This window comes from Pithys albifrons, chromosome 5 (assembly GCF_047495875.1).
Source record: "Pithys albifrons albifrons isolate INPA30051 chromosome 5, PitAlb_v1, whole genome shotgun sequence".
Lineage (NCBI taxonomy): Eukaryota > Metazoa > Chordata > Aves > Passeriformes > Thamnophilidae > Pithys > Pithys albifrons.
The window spans coordinates 52680997-52704810 of NC_092462.1; the positions used below are offsets into that span (position 1 = coordinate 52680997).

Below are 23814 nucleotides of genomic sequence, written 5' to 3' on the forward strand. Positions count from 1 at the left end.
AAACATAAAATGTTATTATTATTCACAACAGTGACTATTTTCTCTTCGAAGTTCAGTCAAAACTTCTGGCTTCAAATCTGGTAATAATCAAGAATTTTCATCAAAAACAGCAACAAGAGTGAAAATGCAACCAACATAAAGCCATGCTTATGTGCAGACAGCTTATGCCAGTCAGGACAAACTGGCAAAATTTAGAATGGTACAGTTAAAGTGACAGCACTAACATTATGTTTCATGATGGAACACACCTGCAACAGGGTTTTGTGGGTGTGAATTCTAGAAATGCTGTCTGGGAAGTAATGAGGGGAGATAATAAACAAAAAATCCTCTCTATATGCATAATTATGATAGGGAGACCACGCTTTTGCCATTATGTGTTTTAAGGGAACAGGTTAGAGATGTCTGAAATAAGCTTTGAAAACCTCATTTCTTCACTACAAGTTACAGGTCTATGAGCCAATAAATTGTACTTCAATGTAACTTTTTCCTGATTACAAAAGAGAATGTCCAGTTTCTGTTCCTGAATATTTCTTGTTTGGCATTCCATCACAATTTTTTTTTAAAGGAAAAGATCTGATTTTTTTAATCCTTTGTCAGGCAGAAGTCTTTCCAAGTCTCCTATTATCTGCCTCAGACTTTTCCCATGAGGTGCAAAACAAAGAATATTTGAATGAGAAGACATTCTTAGGTTTATAAAGTGTTTGAACAGGACATCTAATTTAATTTCATAACTGCTGCCATGTACTTTCAGCAGATAATTTCAGTGATCTGTTTATGATTAGTATTTTCCCAACAGGATTTCTTGGGAATCACAATCATACAGAAGCTCAAGTTTTTCCCATGCATTAGCATTTCCAGACACTGTTTACACAGAGTTTTAGCTGATGCAATATTTTGCAAATGCCTTCATATTCTCAATGCCATCTTAAGTTCTTTACATTCCTTGCCTTCAAATAATCTATGGCATTTAACTGTGTCATTAAATACTATCTCATTAGGAATGCTCAGCCAGTTGCTTAATAATTTCCTTCTATATAAAGAATAATGTACAATTGTAATTATTTTTTAAATTTCCTAAATCCAAAAGAGAAATAAAACACTCACTGTTTTTTGGTAAGTCCTCATGTTCAACTTTATATTAATTTTTTAAATGCCTATATACACTATTTCTTATCTAAGAATTAGTTTGCTTCATCCAGGACTTGGTATTCTCTCCATCAAAGCCCTGCTTTGTTTTGCCTTCTGAAATATACACTCAGATAATTTTTGCCTTTAATAACTTCTGTGCTATAGCCTGGAAGAATAACAACTATAACTTCTCTATCATTCAAATAAATGAAGCAATAACATTATGTTCAAAGACAATAAACATGAAGATACTTACACGTGATAAAATACTTTCAAATGATTCTGTCAGAGACCTTTTTGCTTTGTTCTTTAACATATCTAATCTGAATCTTGGAGCACTGCTGGACACCTCATTTACAGCATTCTCAGCAGGAAGTTGTGAGGTCTGCAAACAGAAATGCAAAAGGCTCAACAGCATGGAGCACCATCTCAGTGAACAGTCTGAAGACTTGGATAACATGAAGCAATACTTTCTCCTGGTGTCGTTGGCTTTTCATGTCTTTTTCTCTATTGATGCTTGTACTATAGTTTAACAAACTATCCTAACATAAGACCAGGAAATCCCTTAAAGGAAATGCATTGAGTGCACTAGCATGCTTCAGAACTGGCATTTTGATAGGAATTTATGGCTCTTGACAAATATTCTTTAATGTCAATGTACAGTTGGACAAATTCTAACTGTTCAAATGTCACAGATTAGAGATGGATTTCCTTTTCTCCAACCAAGAAATTAATCAGAATTGATGAAGCTCATAATTAATTGGAACCCTCAATCATCTCCATTATATTAAAATGGCGCTTTCTAAGCACGGGGAAGATGTGCAACAATCTAACTCTTCTATATATTTCACTGGTACAAACATTTTCACCTCAAAGCCAACAATCAATTGAGAGTTTTACTTCTTATTCTTAAATAAATATTTCAGTTAATGTTTAGTTCTGGTGAAGTTCTAATGTAGCAAATAGAAAAATGATACTATATTGCAAACATTACCATCCAGACTCAACACGTGTAGTAGAAAATCAGAGCTCGATTTTCAGTGATATTTTTGGGCAGTCATCTTCAGGCTGCCAGGCACTGTAGCTCTCTCTACTTGTCTCTAATTTCAGAGATCTGAGTGCCTGATCTATGCAATTACTTGTACTAGGGCAGCTGAATAGCATGTTATCACCATCACCAAATAGTCCTGCTTACGTAAAATTTTAAAGCATCCTATTTCCAGTATGACAGTTATAGGTTTCTGTATTTTCTTTTTAACTTTTCTCATCTTATCCTCAAAGGGTAAATCAGATGCTGCTTGCAATTATGTTCTTATGAAAAAACACTTATTTTGAAACATTTTTGTAAAACAAGACCCATGTACTAGCATAATTTATTTTCTTCTCTCCTGATTTAAATATCAAAAACAAATAAAAAAGTGATTATGAAAAGAATGAAAGTAAATACCTATGAAGAAAAGAAGGGGACAGGGACAGCAGAGTGTGATGGGTTAATGATTGCTGAGACAAGTAACATGCCAGAGTATGCGTTCAAAGGTATGTGCTACTACATAGCTCTGGAGATAAATTTTCAGAGTAAATATAAAATGTTATGCTGAGACAAATGATGGACTGATGGCAAGTCAACTCTGTTCTGAGAACACGGGCATCTTTGTAAGTGTCAGATTAACTGATTTTGGTTACAGGAACTGAACAAACAGACTGCAGCAGGCCTTGGGAATTTTCAAATCACACTGAAGACACACTAAGATCTTATCTTCCTCTGCATATCCCTAGTTACAAGCTGGTTGTGTGACAACTATGTAATAATTAGCTGTCATTAGATGAAATAAAAATATTTCAGGTATGATGATGGAGGACCTCAGGCAATGTTTCTTCCTCTTATGCCATAACTGCAATGGTTTTTTCTTAAAAGCTTATTTCTGGTAAGATGCTCAAGGCAATAAATCAGAGAATGAAACATGCAAAATTTTCTTCCTGTTTACTCGGGGAGGTCAATAATTAAGCCAGTAAAACATAAAAGAAGAAGAGCTTAACAAAGTGAACAAATAGTAAATGAAGATCTGCTGCTAATTCCCTAATTTCCTCACACATATAATTACTCTCCATATATTAATTTGCTGGTTTATATCACAAATGGCCAACAGCAGTCATCACAATAGAATTACCAGCCAGCAGTAGAGGGACAGCCAATATTTTTAAAAGGGTCAAAGAGTGGCAAGTTAAAGTTTTCATAGAATGGATGTCAATCCTTTTTTTAAATAGAGACCACTCTGAGGTGTCTCAAGTCAGTTAGTCACAAACCAATGCACCTAAAATGACTAATCCTTTTTGGAAAATCTTAACTGTACTGTCTAAATAGCCTTAAACAGCACTGATGGAACCTGATGCAGAATAAGAGGCAGCTCAGCTTTTTGGAAATGAATGAGAATCTTTCCTGCAGTTTTTGCAGCAATCCTCCTCAGCTACTCCTCCTTGAGGCCACTTCGTTAGCTTCTAGCTCTTGAGTAAATGTAATAGGCTTTTTATCCAATATGTTGTCAGTACACTGATTCACATTGACAGTGGGATGGTAAATGCTACAGATCAGCTCAGAGCAATTACTAATTCCTTATATGTTCTCTCAGATATGTTGAATTTTCATTGCAGTGAGAAGAAAGAAACAAATTCGTAGGCTATCTTGTCTGCATCTCTCTCTCCTAGGCCTGAAATCAGACTGTACCAGGGACCTCAAAATGTGAGATATCTTTTTTGGTGCATGACAACAGCCTTTGAATCATAAGCAAACTCAGTGTTCACGACTGCTTACACTTTTCAGTTTCAAAATGCCAGTGATGGAAATTTACTTTTGAAAATACAAAGATGAAATGGAAAGGTTTTTTCTGCCCCCTCCGTATATGAACTCAACCCAAATGTTTACTCACCTGTTTTGCTTCTCCAACATGAACATGGTCCTTCTGTTTTTCTTCATACATATTTCTCAAAACAGAGATAACCAACTCATTCTCTTTTTGATCATTTCTTGGTCTTAATTTCTGTAATTGAAAACACCGCAAGCACAGTAATTACATATTTGTGTAACAGTAAATATTTAGTCTTTTCATTTTATCACTATCTATACATCATCAATGTAAGAACAAGTTTGGTCTGGTTAATGCTACTACTCCAGTCCACCAGAGGACACCAGCGTCCCAGGCAAAGCACTAATACAGCCAGAGAAACACTTCACTTCATACATGACAAGATTTACATGTAAGACAAAAGACAACTGTAGATGTATCAAATGGCCACAGGCAAATAAAGGCTTAAAAAATGTTTTTGACAATTTGTTTTTGATACGAAGAAAACCAGATCACTGTAATCCTGAGTTTGTAGCACATATGAAGTACTGTCCTAGAGTTAGGAGGCACAACTCTCCTAGAAATCACTCTCATTGGACATTTAAATTTGGGGCAATGACATAGCTATTTTAAAAATTAGTGCTCAAGGTAAAAATATTTGTCTCTGCTGCATTCTATTTAGACCAAATTATTCTGAGAGAAAATGTTTTTAAAACAATTTATTAAAGAATTTAGTCCCAGAAACCTAACTTTGAAAAGCATAAGCTGTTTTAAGCCTATTGATGTAATGCAGAGGATACCGTGTGAATTAGCTGCTGCCAAGCACGTTAGATTAATAAAAACACCATGGGAAGACAGTTATCTAGAAATGCAAACCATGGTTACAATATATGGATCTGTAAGAATGCAAAAACTACAATATCAGGCAGTTCAACTGAAAAAGATGGGCAGGAGAGATGTACTTTACCCTTTGGTTTTACCCAGTTAATAGTTTCCAGACCCTCACCAGAAGTAATTAACAGCTTCCTGTGACTACAAGAAGCTTTAGACTGTGTGCAGAACACTAAAAGGCAACAGTGCTGTTAACTGCTCTATACCAAGAAATTACTTAGCTCATGGAATCAGTCTCACAGAGTAACTTCCAAATTTGGTACTGAGTGATAAACTGCCACATGGAAACACACAAAGAGATTGAAATGACTCAAGAGAGGAAGGAAACAGCATTTTAAAAGAAGTTTGAAATTTCCTAATATTCAATAGTGTGGCAATCCCAGTGACGTTTCCTACAATACACATCATCTGTCTTGAATCCAGCTGTGCTTTCCTCAGTCCTAAAATAGGTTCAACTAGGAAGACAGAGAGTTTAACTTTTTTAGTTAGTTTGACAAGTATTAAGATCTAGGATAAATTCTAGGCAGGAAATTTTCTGATCTGGGAATGTTACAGTAATTTATTTTTGTCAAAGTAATAGTATGAATGTCCTCACGGTACAAGCAGTCATTCACAAAAAAATGTGTGCAGTTTTACTCAGTGAGAAGGCAGCATCTTCATGGAAAGCAAGTAGTATTAGCAGAAGAAAAATTAGTAAAATAGTCATTTTCATTGAAAGACAAGTTTTTAATAGCTCTAGAAAAACTATATTGAAATTAAAGCTTAAGGTGTTTAACAGTCTATTCAATAATGAATAGTTCACAAAAAATGAAAGTAACCTTTGTGTTTCACACTGATATTAGCAAAAACCATCAATTGCTTTAAAATCTTGTAGGAAACAAAATGCTTACCTGAACCTCCTCAAAAACAGAGGCTTGCTCCTGATTATTTAGTGTTGTTAGATGCTTTTGTAGTTCTAGTTTAGTCTTAGAAGGGTGCATCCCTACCAAGAGGAACAAAAAAGAACAAATTACAGGGTCAGTTTTGTCAGAATTAATCAATCACATAAATATGCCCACAATTTAAGACAAAACTTGTCAGTTATTTGAGTTGATCCATTCCATGATTTCATAACAGGGCATTAGAAAGAACTCTAGGTTCATTTAAAGCTACTACTGAACTCATGCCTTTAAAATGAGGGACATGAACTCTGCAACAAGGAGATTTACTAAGCACAGGCCAGGATTATACTCTTAGCTGAAGATTCCACTATCATACAAGATAAAATAAACCCACAATCTACTTCATTTTAGCAGACTGCTTTGTTGGTGTTTTATGCAGTGCTGCTTGGATTTTTTTAAGGTATAAATATAACTCCCTTTTATTTTCTCCAATTTGTATGCTTTGGTCTCTACTGAAAAAGAGTAAATTTATTGCATGCTATTGAAGCTCTTGCTTTGCCTCTTGCTGAAAACATGTACTGACAGTCTAAAGCAGGCTACTCTTTCATTCAGATTACTTTTTCTGCTCTCATCCTGGATTAAATTCCTTTCTACTATTTTCTGTGGAAAAACAGCAAACAGTGTACTTCAGTTTCTGATCATGGCATATCTCCTTCAGAATCAGACCAGATTATATGACTGAAGGCATTAAGAATCATTTGCCTTTAAGAAACTTCCCAAAAATCATAGCTAGCTGAAAACCAAAATAGAGTGAAAGTAGTTTTGGAAGTTCTCCAGTTCCATCAAATTAATACTACATAGGTTTTAGTCCAACAAGCTACTGTCATGTGATCTGACAAGCTGCTGTTGCCCTTTAGTTACCCCAGACATCACTTACATAAACAAAATCTAACTGTAAAATTTGCTGAAATGCAAAGAGGTTTTTTTATGGCATGAACTTGTGTTCTGGGCAGCAACTATAATTCTAATTGCTGCATTTTCATGAAGGGACATACATCAACACCACAAACAAACATATTGAAAGCATACTGTTCAGTTCATGTTTCATGGTAGCATAATGCCAGTATCTAAGCAGGTCATAGCTATTGCAGCAGCTATCTGATGCCTAAGGTTTTCAATGTATATTTTGTAGATTTTTGGGATTATATAGGTTACGTGGATTTTCCTGGGTTGCTCACATTAGAAGTTCCTAAAACGTTTTCTCATACATTCTTAAGCTCTCTCAAGGACATGCTGTTTTGAAGAAGCCACCTGCAAGACAGCTTGGAGATAAAACACAAGAAGAAGGCCTAGAGGTCCTGAGCTTCTCCAAGCGGCAATTCTGAAGACCTCTATGGGTGGGGCACCAGGGGAAATGAGAATCATGGTTGGTTCATGGATATCTCATATGTTAATTGCTGGAGAAGTTATAAAAACTGAAACATCCCTGGTCACGGGTGTGCATGTGTGGGCCTGTGCATGTGTGTGCAGACCTCGGGTGTGCACCTTGAAAACTTTCAATAAAGGTATACCATCGATCTTTCTCCATTAATATTGTTTCTGAGTTCCACAGGAATTTAGGCAACGGCAATATATCCTTCAGAGGTTCATTATCTAAAATCTTCTGCATTTATAGGGCTAGTAGAGCCTAACAAGCTGCAAGTAACTAATATTTAGACTCTTAATTAGTTTTCAAAAATTCAACTAAAACAGAAGAAAGAAGCTTAACTTTTGTTAGAAAATTCTTATTACCTTACAGAAAACCTGACATTACAGTTCTCTAAATAAAAAGACTGGCTTTCAACATTCCATCCCAAGTGCCAAGCTCTTTTTAATCATTAATTTCCTTAGTTTCACATGTAAGACTCTCCCCCAAAGAAATTGTCAGAAAAGATATTCCACCAGAAAGCTCTTTAAACCTCACCTTCTATCTTTTCACAGAGTTTATGCAAGCTCTGCATAGGACAACCTTCACAGAGCTGGGGCTGTGCCCTGGAATTTTGTTGCACAGCAGCTACGGTGAAAGCCTGCTTCAGTGTCATCATGATTTCATCAACCTGAAAAGAATGACACCCAAAAAGAACAAAATTTCACTCTTCCACTGAGCTTCTGTTTCACTTAACACAAACAGTCTTTGAAAATGGTACTACCCCTTGTTTGGGTATGTGCTTATGATTGAAAAGACAAGTTGTTTACACGCAGTTTCTGTGTACAAACACACAAGCAAGACAAAACTCATCATGAAGAAATCTCTCTTCCAGGCCACCCAACTTCACTACTGTAGTCTAACAAAAGATACTGCCTCTATCTCAAAACCTTTTCTTGTCCATGACAAAAAAGCTTATTGCAGGTGTAACACAGTGACCTGACTTAGAGCACAGTTGTGCAGTCCTGATTTGCAGAACAGGTGCACTATGAAAAATCTCCTTTTGAAAAATATGGTAAATGGTTTAACTTTGTGCAGTAAATAGAAGAATTACTGGATTTTAAAGGGGATTTTAACTTCTGCCCTCAAAAAAATGGAAAGTTCATTTGCAGATTGCTTTGGTAGTTACATTTTGGAAATAATTATATTTCTGAGTGGAATAGGATTTGAAGACATTCAGCAAAATACAGAGCACAGAGTGACAAAAGACTTTTAAGGTCTAATACTCTTATTTGGCTCTTCTTTCACTTACCAGTGCTTCATCTGTACACTGAAACACATAGCAAACAAAGTGGAAGCCTCCATTTTCTGAAGACTCTCTGCAGATGAACCCAAAATGATCCACATGTCTAATTCCCTAGCAAAGAAACAACAGCAATGAAGCAGTCATACCTATTTTCAGTGGTTTGTGCCTGTATTTCTTTCAGTAAGAAAAGAACAAAAAGCCCAGTAACATTACATTTAGGTCAATTATCTCTATACACTGAAGTTATCTGGACACTAAAATTCTCTTCTATTATAGAACCAATTACTTCATTAATCTTTGAATTTAAATGAAATTAGACGCTGTTTGATTTGGGCTTGGTTTGGTTTTTTGTTTGTTTGGGGGTTTTGTTTTGTTTGCTTGTTTGGTGGGTTGTTTTGTCTTTTTTGTTTGTTTGTTTGTTTGTTTGTTTGTTTTAATGAAGTATAATAGACCCTTGTAATAGACTGAGGGATAATAAATTCTACTCAAAATGTATTTTACTCAATATTGGAAATAGCAGTGGAAAAAAGCTCACTTTGTTTTTCTTCTCTTTTCCTTAATTGGTCAACAATTGGTTGCTTATTGATTGTAAGAGCAAATCAAAGAAATAGTGAGAAAAGGATAAACATATTTATTTTTTATCTAAACAAAAGCTTGTCTAGCTAAAAAAATTAGATTTTTAAATATATTACTTAAAGATTACGCACATAGAAACATTTATTTCTCCTAAAAGACATGCAAATTCAAGCTTGCCACACCAGATAAACAGCACATCCTGGTAAAATGCTAATAAGGTTGTTTTGATTACTGGGATTTTTTTTCTTTCTATTACGAAAAGAGTTTCAGATGGGTAGAGTTGGCTGATCCCAGTGCAGGTCTCCTCAGCTCATCATTCTCAGTTACAAAAAAAACCCAAACAACAAACCAACTTATGATGATGAATTACACACACAGTGGTAGAACCTCTTTATAAAAAGTCAATGACACTCAGCTCTATTTTAATACCTTCTACAAGTCATGGTACAATATTAAAGTCAGGGAAAGAAAGGCAATAAAGTGTTGTATCAAAAATCATAATAATGAATCTCATTAAATCAGGTATTTCAGTGAATTAAAAAATCTGAAGATGTCAAGCAGGACTTTTTTTTTTTAAATTTTCCTTGTTACTACAGAAAGAATCACTGAATATTCTCTTTGCCTTATTATTATGAAGAAAACATTTTAGAAAGAATTTAAAGTGTAAAAAGGGCATACTTCTATTAAACAGAATGGCCACATGTCCCAAAAAAGGAACACATTGTAGCATCAGATATCCTTAAGCCATCTGAATGTTTTATTATCATTCATAATGCAAATATTAAATGTTCAGAGCATGCCAGCTGAATGAAGGAAAATAATTTAACTATATGGAGATGCCCGTTTTGTTGGAGTGTGACAATAACACATAGACAACAAAGGCTTTGTTATACAAACATCAGGCACTAATACACCATGAGAACAAAAAGACAAGAAGGACATTCTAATGACCTAAAGCCTACAACTTCTCGTACTCTAGCTCCATTGGATGTCCAGGCTAAGCATTTTCGGAGGCAGCTATGTGATAAAGCAAGAACAGGCTGATGCGCTGTGCAGACTCTCTCCCTCCCATCATTCACATCAGAGACATGGACAGAACATGTCGAGTCCTCACTCTAACATTCCAGCCTATCTTTCTTCTCCTGAAAACCCAAATGCTGTGGTGTAAGGAGCTCAGCCAGGTCATGGCCCTGCCTGCAAAACTGCAAGGTCCCAGGAGCTGGCAAATGCTCATTGCTGTTTCAGATACTGCCCCAGGACCACATATTTCCTTCTGCCATTGTAATATCTCATGGATGGATTGGGCATTCTGGAAATGATTCTTATCTACCTTATAATTTAACTCCAGTGCCTTCAAGAAAAATTATTAAAGTTCTTGTATGATCAAGATAAGATTGTTCACTCAAGTGTTCTGGAATGTACATATTTGGAGAAGAAGCCTTCGGTACCCCAATATCAATATTTGCCCAACTTACATACCCTTTGGCCACCAGCATGTTCTTCAGACAGGAGGAGAGAATTCTATCAGAATCTCACTCCTACTGATCTGAGTAGCACAACCATCTGCCACCCTTCAGCGCAAGTCACAAAGTCTACCTAACTAGCTCCTGCCTAAGGAAATGGCCTAAGGGAAGATGGGGATGAAGATTTTTCTGTGATCAAGGACTTTTCTTTAAAGCTCTTGATCTGATAGTATGCAAACTACTTATGTTTACTTTGAAATTTTCAGAATAGGCACCTCTGTGTTTAGTGATGAAAACCAAAGTAATTTATGTAAAACAAAACTAAGAAGAAATCCAAAAAAGCCAGCGGCAAAAGGACAAGGAGGCAAACTAATAGCAGTGAATGAAGAGCCTCTGAAACACATTCACCCTTAGTGCATCACATAATCTCTGCATGGCAGAGGATTGTCCTCTTTTACATACATGCAACTTATATCTTGAAAAAAAATGTATTTTTGAAGTATTTTTCAGATAACTGTTACATATAGCTTTCCACTTCTTGACAAACATGGCTCTCAGAGCCCCAGATTTGCAGAACTGTGACTCACTCTCAATGCTATCTCAAATCAGACCTGATGAATGTGTTCCTTCTAGTTCATATTATTTGCCCACTGCACAGAGAAGTGAGTCTTTATCTCAGAAATCACAATGCAAAGCATGAAAGAAGAATGACAGTTTTAAAATATTACTGATTAACTAGAAACTTTCCAATAGCAATTCCTGAAACTGCTCTTGAGACAATCCATTTGGAATGCTAGGAGAGAGGAGTACAAGAGCATTGACAAATACAAAATACTTAAACATAAAATCCCCCAAACCCAACAACAACGAGAAAAAAAAAAAGGGAGAGAAAGAATACACTGCAATCTTACCTGAGAACAAAAGGATATTTCTTTAAAGCTTTTTTCAATTGCTACTTTTTTTGTGTCAGGACTGATAAGGTAAACTTCAGACTGGCCAATCTAAAGAGATCAAAATAAACAGCAAGATGATAACAAGTAACATTTACACTTCCTTTTGTCTCACTATAAAAATCTTTCCTGAACATGAATCTCAAATATTTTCTACCTATGTATTTAGACCAATTAGTGTATTATTACCAGAGAGAATACTGAATCAACAGTGATTTGGCATTGAGAGCTCTGCAAATTACTGCACTGAGATTTAGTTTCACATTTGAGACAAGAGACTGAGAATAGTGTTTAAACAGGAGAACAATGTAATACCACAAGTAACGTACTTTGCACTGAGAGAAATACACTCATGCTCCCTTTTCTTATTTTCTGCAGTCTTGGCACGTACCACAGTCATGAAAGCCACTTCATGAAATTGGTCTAAAGTTTAAATCCAAGTGTGTACCTCTCCCTATATTCAACCTAACTACTTTTAGGGATATATTTATTTATTTAAGACACACATAACATCTAAATTACAGCCTTAAACTCAAACTGTACAAATGATTTTACTGAAGTATATTTTCAAACTTTGTTTAATCTGTAGGCCATTTGTACAGCAGTGACTTAAGAGAAATCTACTTCAACCACTACCACATCCCAAAAGATGCACACAAAAACAGCAGCAGCAGCAGCAGCAGCAATATAACTGTAATTTCTTAAAAAAGGGGGAAGGGGGCAGTCCTGTACGTGAATGAATCTAGTCAGATTTGCCACCTCTATGTGTCTACAAATGGCCCTGTGCATTCACCTTCCACCTCTTCTTTTACTTCAACCAGTCACAATGTTTTTCCACAGCTCCTTGCTTGTTTCCTTGCATTGTCCCTGGGGCTGACCTCTCATGTGTTCATGGGGTTATTCCTTTCAACACCTACTCAGCAGCCTCCTCCTGCTCACTGCTGCCTTCCCCTCACTGCAGCAAGAAGGTCCTTCTTCTAGCTCAGTCCCACATACTCCTTTCACACCTGGTCTCAGGGCAGCAGCGAACACTTGAAGTCAACTGAACAAGGGAAAAAACCCCAAGCCAACGAACCTCTTCCTCCTCCCTGCCTCAACACACAGCCAGGCAAAAAGCCTAAAAATAACCCCACCCCCAAATCCTAAGACATTTGCTGATTTTGCTAAGAAATCAGTTCTTCAGGAAGAGATACCAAAATCAGAACTGTTTGAACCAGGTGAGGAGAACTGGCAGATAACTAATCTGAGTATTTTTCACATCTCATCCACCAACCAACCTTTCCTGCAGTCCTGGGAAACATTCAAGAACCTTAAATGAGAACATACCAACACTTTCCTCTGGGTATAAAGTTACTTGTAAGTGTTTAATATGTAGCCACACAAAAACTGATGAACAAAGAGCTGTGCAAGCTGCTGCTATTCAGAACCCGCTGAACATGGGGGACAGCTAAACAACAAACTCAGCTCTGTTGTGAGGTGATAGCTTGTGGATACTGAAGGCACAAACTACAGTTACTTCACTTCCTTATACTGAGCTGAATTTAGACTGGCTGAACAGCAAAAGAATACAGAAGTGCATACTAAACAATATTTTCACAGGCAAAAAGCAATCCAGGAGAGCAAGTCAGATCAGCAGAGCCCCACAATTTAGAAATGTGCCTGTCAGCAGGTGATTGATGTTATATTCAGACTGCAGCTGCATGTGCCTTTGAGAACTATTGCATTTATTTAATATCAATTAAAAATGCACTCACTGGAGTAAGAGGATCTGAACTTAAGCAGTGCATCTATAATCTCTCTCTAAAATATGTGCCATGAGCTAATTTGCTTAAAAAGTAGGCATGACTACAAAGGGAATCTACATTTTCTGTATGAAATACGTGTCAGGGGAAGAAGGCAAACATAGATTTCTTTTTACTGGGGAAGAAGATTTCTCTCCATCTTCTTCCACTTCTCTGTCTGATGCCAGCCTGCCACAACCAAACAGAAGCGTTAAATCAGGTATAGCTAACTACAACTTTTTCTGCATGTTATTTTTTACAGACATAACACTATGGCAATTCTTTATAAAACAGCACTTCTCTTTCCCTCCTTCAAAAAACTTGTAACTGCACACAATCCACTCTGTTACTGTCCTTAAAAACATCCAGTCTCAACAGAAGCTGAGAGATCCAGGATGACCTCAGGACAGTCAGCCATTGCAATGTCAGCTCCAGGTTTGCATTACAAGACACAAGATATATAAAATATATTATAGGAAGCTATTATACTACTCTATCATTACACAGACATGTTTGGCAGCAGGAGTGCCTTCATGAATTACACTGCTTACATGGGACATAAAGTCTACTAGCTCTCAGTCATGGTTTGGTCCTTCTGCTCTAGTTACTTATAACCCATTCATCTGGAAATTTACTTCTGCTGTTACTAGTTAGTGTAACTAACAATTGCAATTGGATAACTACCTACTAACTTGCAGTAGCTTTCTAAAAGCTATCATTAGAAGGCCAATGTTTCAGGTAGTGCTGTTTTAAACTACTTAATATAAACTTCTTTTGAATATGTAAACCAATTTGCACTGACAAGTAATGTTCTCCAGAGAAACAGGCAAGTTTAAGTTAAGCTTTGGTAATTGCAAATTGATTATCAAAGAAGTAACTGCCATCTGTCAAAACATCTGCTTTGGTTTTTGCCACTCTAAACTCCAAAATGTGAAAACGCCACTGGGAGCTGCAAATTTTGCTTTACCGTAAACAGCATTGTCCGGTTTTCTGCAATGTCAGTTGGCTGCACAACACTGTGTCCATAGATAAGTTGACTTTTTAGGTTCAGTGAAATTGCATCTTCTTCAAAAGACCTGACAAAGCTGTTACTCCTATGGCTTCCCTCTTGGAAATCCTTCTTAAAAGCAAAGGAACGAAGCCCGGGCTGAGAAAAAGATTTCCTAATTGGCCTTTTCTCCTCCTCTTCACTGACCAAGGGCTGGAAGACAGACCGAAATTTGCTGCTGAAAGAAAAGCCTCCAAAGTTATTGGCAGTTTCATGTTGTTGGGATGATGAGTTGAAATCTGAATTTTTTGTACAACTTGCACGATTAAATTTCTCAATGCATTCATCTATGAGAGCTGGAGGTGCATTTTTATGTGCTACTGTCACACGTCCACAGAACAGCACCTCAAACTTTTTTGCAAAAGGGTCTTCGACGTCTGAGAGATTATTCTGAAACTCTTCTTGACGAGCAATTTTTCCAGCTTGTCGAATAGAGCTTATAATTTCAGGCACCTATGGAGAAAAAAATCACACAACATTAGCATCTGGTGCTCTATGATAAACAAGCTGCAAAATTAAGAAGCACTCTCTGTTGTGATTTTTCTGGAATGGCTTATTTGATTTTGTTTTCAAAAACAAAAGACCAGATGAAGTGATTTTGTATTTGTTCAACAGACACATTATAGCAGCTAAACACTGACAAGAGGAATCACTGATTTGTCTCCCTGCCAGAAGTTCACCATCACCAACACACTGTCAAAAGAGCTTCCTCTCTCCTAATGCGCTGTGTTTTCTTTTGCCACTGAAGCAATCAGTATAACATGAAAAATGCCAACTCAAAATGAAACATAAAACTACTTCAGAAAGCATAGAAGTTATGGACTAATTAATTGGTAAAGACAGGTAATCTCTGATATTTTTCACTCTCTTCTCTTACTCAAGCACTGGTGTCATGTAGATTAATGAGTGTTTTGCAAATTATTTTCCCCTTCATAACAGCATATTGCATTGTTATGGTGATTTGGTGTTTGTGTTTGGGGGTTTTTTAATTGTTGATCACTATGTTTTTTAAAGAAATATAATCCTCATTTTAGATGTTAATTTTTATTCTACTATCCTAGATGAAACTTGACAATAACATTACTTCCACATACAGTATGACTTGCAGGGCATCTGTGTGAGAGAGCAGTCTGCTACAGACCACAGATGTTGTAATTAGAACTCAAACTGCCATCTGACACATTTTTTGTGACAGTAAACTGTCACAGTTGCTGCTACAGTTGTAAGGTACTGGTATGCATATGCTATCTGCTAAGCTGCTGCGAGGCTGGTGCTTGGTTACATCACACTGCTTTGGCTGACCTAGGATTTAAAGTTCTCTTGCAGTCTGTGCTGTTGCCACAACAAAAATGTAGGCCCACCATCTATGCTTACAGTTGCTAATTCTGACAGCTTTTTTATTTACCACAATTACTTTGAGAAAAATCCATGTGAAGTGTGCTTATTTCTTGACAAAACTAATTTCCTCTGTCAAGCATCAACCAGAACTTGATTTACTTACAAGTATTTCATTGCAGATAGTATGGAAAGAAGTATGGGAGCAGCAGACTAAAACTGCAGCCCAAAAGAACCATCTTCCTTATGAGAAAAGGCACCCCTAAACCTAATGAATATTTCAAAGAATGGCCTCTGTTTTTTTCAGACATTTTCATGCTTATTTATGGCTTAATCATAATGAAGTAATGTCCATAAACCAACCTTGGAAACAGCAAAGGACTTAGAGGAAACAATTTGTCATCAGTGAAAACCAAATGGTTATATTTTGGGTGCTCATAAAAACATCAATAGGATTCCTTTTTATAGACCAGGAAACTCAGATAGAGATGGATGGATAGGTAGGCAGGCTGATAGACAGGCAGACAGAAAAAAATGCACACTTACAGTTAGTGGATTTAAAACGAAAAGGAAATGAGGAACAGATTACAAAATAAGAGGACTCAGGAAGCATGACTTCACCCTTGAGTGTAAGGCATGAGTCATCAGCTAATCATTCAGCAAAGAGAATGGGGGACAATGGCTAAGAAAAGCAGGGTCAGCAATTCATAAGTCCATTCTCTTATGTCACAAACCAGTCAGAAAACCTTGGGCTCAGGGAACTTTGTGCTTAACTTCTTAATCAGATACAAGAAGAACATAAGGGTTTAACAAATCTTTAGTACCTCAAACAATATGCATTGAGCATACAGTGACCTCAAGGTTTACCTCAGTGTTATTTACCTAATACTCTTTCAAACAACTAATTTTTAGTGGGTTTTAGGACGACAGTAAAACATACAACTTTATTATACCCATATTTAAAGCTGCAACTGCTTTAGCACTTTTAATAAACATGTTCAGCTCTTGTGGAAGTATCTGGATTCACTAGCCATAGGCAATTTTACTTCCAAGTTGCCCAGGATACACACAAAGACGTGTGATCCCACCTAACCGCTTTTGCAGAGGTGACAATAAAGGACTGAGGTATTTTTGGGACTATGCTTACTTCATTAAGATCAGGAACATCAGCTCTCACTCAGGCAAAGACTGATGTTATCTCACCCAGGGTTAAGCCCTGTGCCACATCACACATGCTGAGGACTATAAGGAGAGTTTCCAGCAGTGCAGGCAATGCAAGAGTTACAGCTGAGCTAAAGCCCTGAGAAGGCATTAGGGATCCACCACAGATGTGCGGTTACTGAATTTGATTTCTTCAATGTTTTTTGTTATCAAACACATTACTCATTGACAATTTGCTATTTAGCAGTGGCTGTACTTTACATACAGTTGTTAAGAAAAAACAATACATCACAGAGAAGTACTCTGCAGTAACTAATAAACTTTATGCCTGAGAAGACTCAGCAAGCCTGTTGATGAAAAATCAAGGGGAGTATTTATTTATTTATTTTCACGCATGCTAAGGCTTGAATCATGTCATTGATAACTAACAGTTGGCTTCCGTGCTACATTTACGGAAAAACACTGACTCTTCTGTTCCCACTTATAACCCCCAGAATAATTCACAGCCTGCTAATATAATTTTATTGCTGCTGATTAGGTAATTGATGCAGCAGCAGCAGAAGCAGCAAATCACTACCTCAACTTCCTGTGACCCATATGTATGTTCAACATTTACTTATTTTCATTAGTAAAGAAAAGATCCACAATGAATGAGAAGAAAACCAAAATATGTATTTCCCTGGAACTGTTCTTGGCCTGATCAAGATTTGTGCTCTTTTTATCTACCTGTACCATTCCAAGCCTTTTATATAAGTATCAAAAAATTAACAATCCTGTGTGTTCCCTGACCCTGGCTCCCTCAGCAAACAGACCTGGATGCTGAGTACATAAAAACAAAGTAAACACTAGTGAAAAATCAATATAATTATTTCAGATTATTAAAATACAGATGTAGGCTCTATCTTGGGAAACATTTATTAACTACAGATGAATGTATTCAGATATAAGCTGCATGCCACTAGGTATCAATAACCACATCTCTTGCAAACCTCCATGAATTAATTAAGATATAAACGATTCAGGCTTTATGGCTCTTCATTTTGCATCAAAAATTAGCAGGGATAAAGTTGCTTGCTAATTAACCTAATGTTACTTCATCTCTTTTAAAGGTTGTGGTTTTTCTCTGAACATAAGAAAAAGATCTTTTTTTATTGTAAGGATGGCCACAAGCTTGCACAGGTTGCCCAGAGAGGCTGCAGTCTCCACTCTTGTAGATATGCAAACTCTGGCTGGACATTGGCCTGAGCAACCTGCTCTAGATGACAGTGCCTTGAGAAGGGGGTTGAACTAGATGACCTCCCAAGGTCCCACCCTATGTCACCTTAGTGACTGAGGCATCAACTGCTCTTTATACACAGCTATAGGCAATTGTGTCTGCCAGTCTCTGCTTGCTAAGACAGCGAGGGAAGACTGTTGAACACATGTATGATTTCTTCCTGCCATAAAAATTCTTTTTCTACCATAGTTCTATTCTTACGTGTTTTCTGACTTGTTTCTCAATATAAATATGTAATTAGTGGATAAAGATTATTTCTGTAATAAGAAAAAACCACTGCTGCTGACCTAAAATTATTTCCCTAAAACTACAAAACTAAATATAGAACAACAGTGTAAGCAATGATGAAACTTTACTAAACACAGAACATTACCTTCTTATCACTCAGTTCATGCCAGGTTTGCTGAACAGAAAACACAAATGAAATGTACTAAGCAAAGTTTTTATATATAGAGTGTCTGAACTAGATACAGACAAAAATCATGTATCTATAACCATTAAAACTAACTCTGGACTGTTGTAATTTTTTTTTAGGTATATCCATGTTATTTCTCCTATAACAAGAATGTTTATTTTGAAGAGACAAAGCAGAGAGCTGAAATGCTGAGTAATCTTGTGACTTGACTCTTGGGTATTCAAGTGAAATACCAACCAACACCTAAAACTTCCTAGTGCACATTACTCAGTTACAAGATACAAAGCTGTAGCTTCTATACCACACACCAAATCATGACAGAAGGCAACAATTTTTAACCATGCACAGATTTGCTGCATCTGCAGATCAAGGAACAGAAACTGCAGTTGCATTTTTTACCTCATGCAAACACAAGTTAGTTTACAAACAATCATGTAAGAACTCAATGCCTTTATCCTGTCAGTAGATTTAGGAAGGAGTTAGAAACTATTCTAATTTAAAAAGCCCAGTAACAGCTGAATGCAACAGCTGCCTGTTGGTAGATAAGACAAGACTAAAAAAAGATTCCCCATTTCTTTTATACATAGTAGATAAGAAAGCAAAGTGTGTCACAGAAAAAGAACTGTTAACACATCAGCTGGCAGGACTAGGAAGAAAAAAGTGGGATAATTTATTATTTTAGATGTTATGCAATATTTATACCTAGAGTGTAAATCTCCTAGTTTATACCTATCAGTCTCTTCATAAGGCATCAGGTCAGTGAAGGGCTCAAGCACAGGCTTAACTATTTCAAGACTATAGGTGGTTTTGTTTAATATAAGACAGACCTGTGCTGTCAGGAACTGGTTTTACACAACAGACTCCACAAATTGTTGGAGATTGAAAAGCATTAGGGTCAGATCTTAGGCTGAATCTCAGAAAGTCACACCACTCTGGCTAGAACAAAGGCTTAATTTTTTTTTCACAAACAAGTAGATGCTTTGACTGAATTTTGCCACTTATTCAGGTGTAAGAGGACATCTAAATGGTTTTTAAGCATTTTTACTTGCCTTTTTTTCTGACCATAGCAGGCTCAATAAAGTACGTCAAGAAGTCTAATATACTGTTTGCTGTTAATACCTTTCCTTCTCTCTTTTACTAGAGGAGTGCTACAGAAAAAATAGGGTCCACAGCAACATAACAGTGAGAGAAGCTATCTAGTTGTATCAGGACAGACAAATATTTTGGTCACCCAAAAGGTATTTACAGTCATGGGATACTTTGTAAAAGTAGTGCAGCAGAAGAAAGGAAAATATTTTTTAAGCATACACAACATATTTAAAAGATGATGCAGCAAAGAGTTTATTTCCATTTTTAAAAAGACTGCATAAAATCTTTGATTTCAGTAGTTTGATATGTAGCAAAAAGCAGTTGGTCTGTTTTCAGCACACTTCTAGCAAAACAGCTGTGCAGTAATGAGCACAGATCAACACTTTCTGTCCTTATCACTCCTTAAACACGAACTAGTGGTCAGCTGGTTTCTTGGACACTTATTTCCACTCAATAGATTTAAAGTTCGGCATTTTTAAACCCAAAGCATTTTACTGAATATATTCTACTGGGATTATTTTTCTTTTAAATTGAAATACTACACAATTTCCCGTTTCAGAATCACAGAATAATTGCATCTGGAAGGGACCTCTGATGGTACAGACTACCACATAAAGTAAGGCAAACTTTCTAGTTAGATCCAACTTCAAACTTAAATGAAGCACTGGGGTCACAGCCAGCACAGTTCCAAATACAAATTCAAAATGAGAATTTCCTTATTCCCAGGCATTAGCAGAAATTCAAGACAGAAGAGGGTTACAAACTTATGCAGTTTAATTCCACTTAAGTGAAAGGCCTTTTATATTCAGATCTTATCTCACGTGTCTTTACAGAGGTTTTTTTTCTTCTATTATCTTGCTTGGAGACCGCTGTACAGCCTCCTTTACCTTGCTGACTCCTTCCAGTCATTAACTTCAGTTCTTGTTTTAAAAATTTTCACCCTCTTGACCCTTAATCAACAGTTCTATGGAATACTTTAATTATGAGCTTTCTTCCTTTGGTATTTGTTTACTTTTATTCCTCCCACAAAGCCACTTTCAAATCCAGATTTAATTCAGAGCAGCAGAAAGTTTATAATTCTTACAGTTCTTGGTGTTGACCATCTTTGCAAGCTCCTGTCAGTTTTCCTGTGCGCCATGAATGCACCACAAGTAGAACTAAAGTGACATTCTTACCAAGAGCTCCCTAAGTACTTAGGATTGGCAGGTGCACAGAAAGACAGTTCACCTTTCATGACTTCACTCTTAAACACATATGATTCAAAATTTTGCTGCTGTAGGCTCACTGCTCATTAAACAACAATGTACTGTGCTACTTTTGGCAGCTTCACCATCCACACACATTGGTCTAGTTCATTTCTCTCTACAGTACATAATATGCACTGAGTCTCATTTAACCAGGGAACTCATGAATGTCTTTTGAAAAGGAGAATAAGTTGGGCACAACCAGAGGGCCAGGAGGGGTGGCCAGGGTAGCAGCCAGCAGGACTAACCATAGTGCAGGTGTTCAGCTTAGGAAGGACTGTGAAATCAGACCTGCAAAGGCAAGACAGAGGTGTTTCAGCCCTGATAAGGGGGAGCTTATTGGCTCAATATTGCCATGGACCTATGAAAGGAAAAACAATCATACATGTGTCTGCTTGTGGGCGTGGTTAGCTTAGTAAGGTTTGATTGGCATTATAGAGAGAAAGGGATGTGAGAGTGATAAAGCTAAGACTAAAATTTTGCAGGAATGTGTTAAGAGGCTGATAACAGTATGAATCTGACTGCACCAAAATTCAAAGGATATTCTATGTGGGACAGAAGAAAGTAATCTGTATAAATACAGCTCTTTTTGACTTGGAGTATGGTGGATAAGTGCCACTACTCCTCTGTGATGACTTTGACACACAGAGTGTCAAAGAGTGGAGCTCCATGAAGCCAATACATACTCTTACAGTTTACATAATAGTGTAAAAAGCTGTAAAGGGGACTAGTCTTTCCACACATGTCAAGTGCTGCCTCCAGAAGATTGCTAAGTACTGCAGGCTGATGTAATGCATACTGTATGCCACTTTCACAGTATCACATTCCTTTTACTATTACAGACAAATCTCAGCTCGAGAACCTTCCTCATGACTCCCCAGCCTTTACAAAGTCATGTGAGTGTGAGAGCATCCATGCAATTTTAAGAGGCACAAAAAGGTTTCTTTCCTTTTGAAAAACAAAAGAATATTTGCAGAATCTGTTTATAGAGTATTGTAAACAAGCTCAGAAATAGAACATAATTGTACTCAGTGTTCTAGTGAAATTAGACTTGTCTATTTTGTGGTGGTGCTTCCTCCCCAGTAGAGATGCAATATGTTGCAGATACATTTTGAGAGTTTCTTTCACATGGTCTCATGACATATGTTACTTGAAGCCTGAAATACAACAAAACCTGGCTACTCTCCATAAATAAACCACCATGTCCCAGATTGCTGCTTACTTTTGGACCCCTGTCCATGTAAATGCACAATCCAAAACCAAACTGCAGTTGACAAAGTCTCCATAGGCTTTTAGTACACCTCCAAATGCAAGAACACCTGACTGGCTCTGCTTTTGGGAGGAACATCAGTATACTCTGCCCTATATGTGATGGGCTTATTATATGGTGTTCACTAATTTGTACTTCCCCCGCCCCTTCCTTTCCTTAAAAAACTACAAAACTCTCCCAAAAACAAAGAAACCCCCATCATTTATTTTCATCTTGTAAAGCTTTATCTGCTTTTCCATTCAGTATCATAAACTTATAAACAACAACTGTGGAATAAGTCAAAAGATACTTGAAATAATGCATCCTCATAGTGTTATCTTCTCCATATTTTGTTTCAAAGCTTTCTTTTGACACAATTTCTCAAATAAAAGCGGTACTTCAAGATGTAAAAGTAGTTGCTGGCCATACCTACAGGGTTCCTGGCTCACATTTTACAAGGTAACTACTCAACAAGGAGTTGTCAAATAATAACTAGAAATATCTGTGCTCACTCATTATTCACAGAGGTTAAATCCTTTTTTTCTGGGAGGGGTGTAGGATGGAAATGCAAGCAATTCCCTTCAAAGGATTGAGACAGGCCTGAGACTTGCTGAAGGCTATGGGTGGGAAATAGAAGGAAGCCTATTCTTAGACAGTTATAAATGGAAAAAGACAGCAATAATGTTTGAAAGCTTTCAGGGCAAGAGTTCGTTTTTGGTTTGGTTTTATATTGAAGGTGGGAAATACGTTGTGTTTTGTTGTCTTTTATAACTGAAAGGTAATAATATGATTTAAAATAGCAAATTAGTTACTAAGAACAGGTTTTTGGGGAAAAAATATTCATCAGTTAATTTCATTTGTAAATTAGGATACAGGCTCTCTCCTTTGCTCTCAGGCTTCTGACACAGTTACCAAAATTGTTGTCAAAATATCACAACTGACAAAATAGGGGCTAGCAAAACAGACAGAAATTAATACAATTTCCTTTCAAATTACATAAAGCCTGAAGTTCTTCTGTCCTTTTTATCAATATCCAACTCCAAACAAGAAAGGAGGAAAACTCCATTTGTGATATGTGTCCTCATTACAACTGAGGTTATTTCTGACATGACCTTCTTGACAGCTAACCCAAATGTGTGTCAAAATCCCACTCCCCACAAAATTTATTTTGAGGTTTTCATGGGGGAAGGTAGAGGGGGAAGTCAATCTATAAATGCTTTTTGTTGATGTGATGTGTAACTTAGCTTTACCTGTAAGAGAATAAAACACCATTTCTTTTACTTTGACAACACAACGGACGGACATCCTGAGCAAATGGACAGCCCCATGGCCCTTCTTCCTAGAGCTGCTGTGGGAGGCACAGTGTCCTAGTTGCATCGTCTAGGACAAGTTTACCGCTGTGTGGGTATAACCAAAATTGTGTATTCCACACCCTCTCTGTGATTTCTGATGAACTGTTAATAATGGATCGTGTGCAGCAGCTGCCCAGGGCACACCTGGCACCTCAGGCTACAAGCTGGGTGTTAAATAATCCTGTGAAGCATGGGAATGTTTCTATCTTCACACCAGTGACTCAGCCAGGAGAACTCCCCTCCAGGAAGGCATTAGTAACTTCACACCCAGCCTGAGGGGTCATGTCTACTAATGAGCCACTAGGGACTGGCACAACAGGCAGTTGCAATGACCTAGGCCATCAAAGATTCCAAAAGTATCTCATGACTTACAGAGTTAAATCACCCATTGTGGAACTCCCCACCTTGGGGGAGGTACGGGGCA

The 23814-nt window shown here is 37.1% G+C and overlaps 1 protein-coding gene across 6 annotated transcripts in view; it reads right to left on the reverse strand.

Annotated features, from left to right (window-relative positions):
- The window catches only part of TBC1D1 (TBC1 domain family member 1), a 111055-nt gene that overhangs the window by 38711 nt on the left and 48530 nt on the right, over positions 1–23814 (reverse strand). For all 6 annotated transcript variants that reach the window (XM_071556647.1, XM_071556648.1, XM_071556650.1 and 3 more), the window contains 7 exons: positions 14189–14722; positions 11402–11491; positions 8458–8562; positions 7704–7836; positions 5750–5841; positions 4053–4163; positions 1385–1513 (listed from right to left, as the gene is read on the reverse strand). In XM_071556647.1, coding sequence (XP_071412748.1) covers positions 1385–1513; positions 4053–4163; positions 5750–5841; positions 7704–7836; positions 8458–8562; positions 11402–11491; positions 14189–14722 — 1194 coding nt within the window. The remainder of the gene's footprint in view (positions 1–1384; positions 1514–4052; positions 4164–5749; positions 5842–7703; positions 7837–8457; positions 8563–11401; positions 11492–14188; positions 14723–23814) is intronic.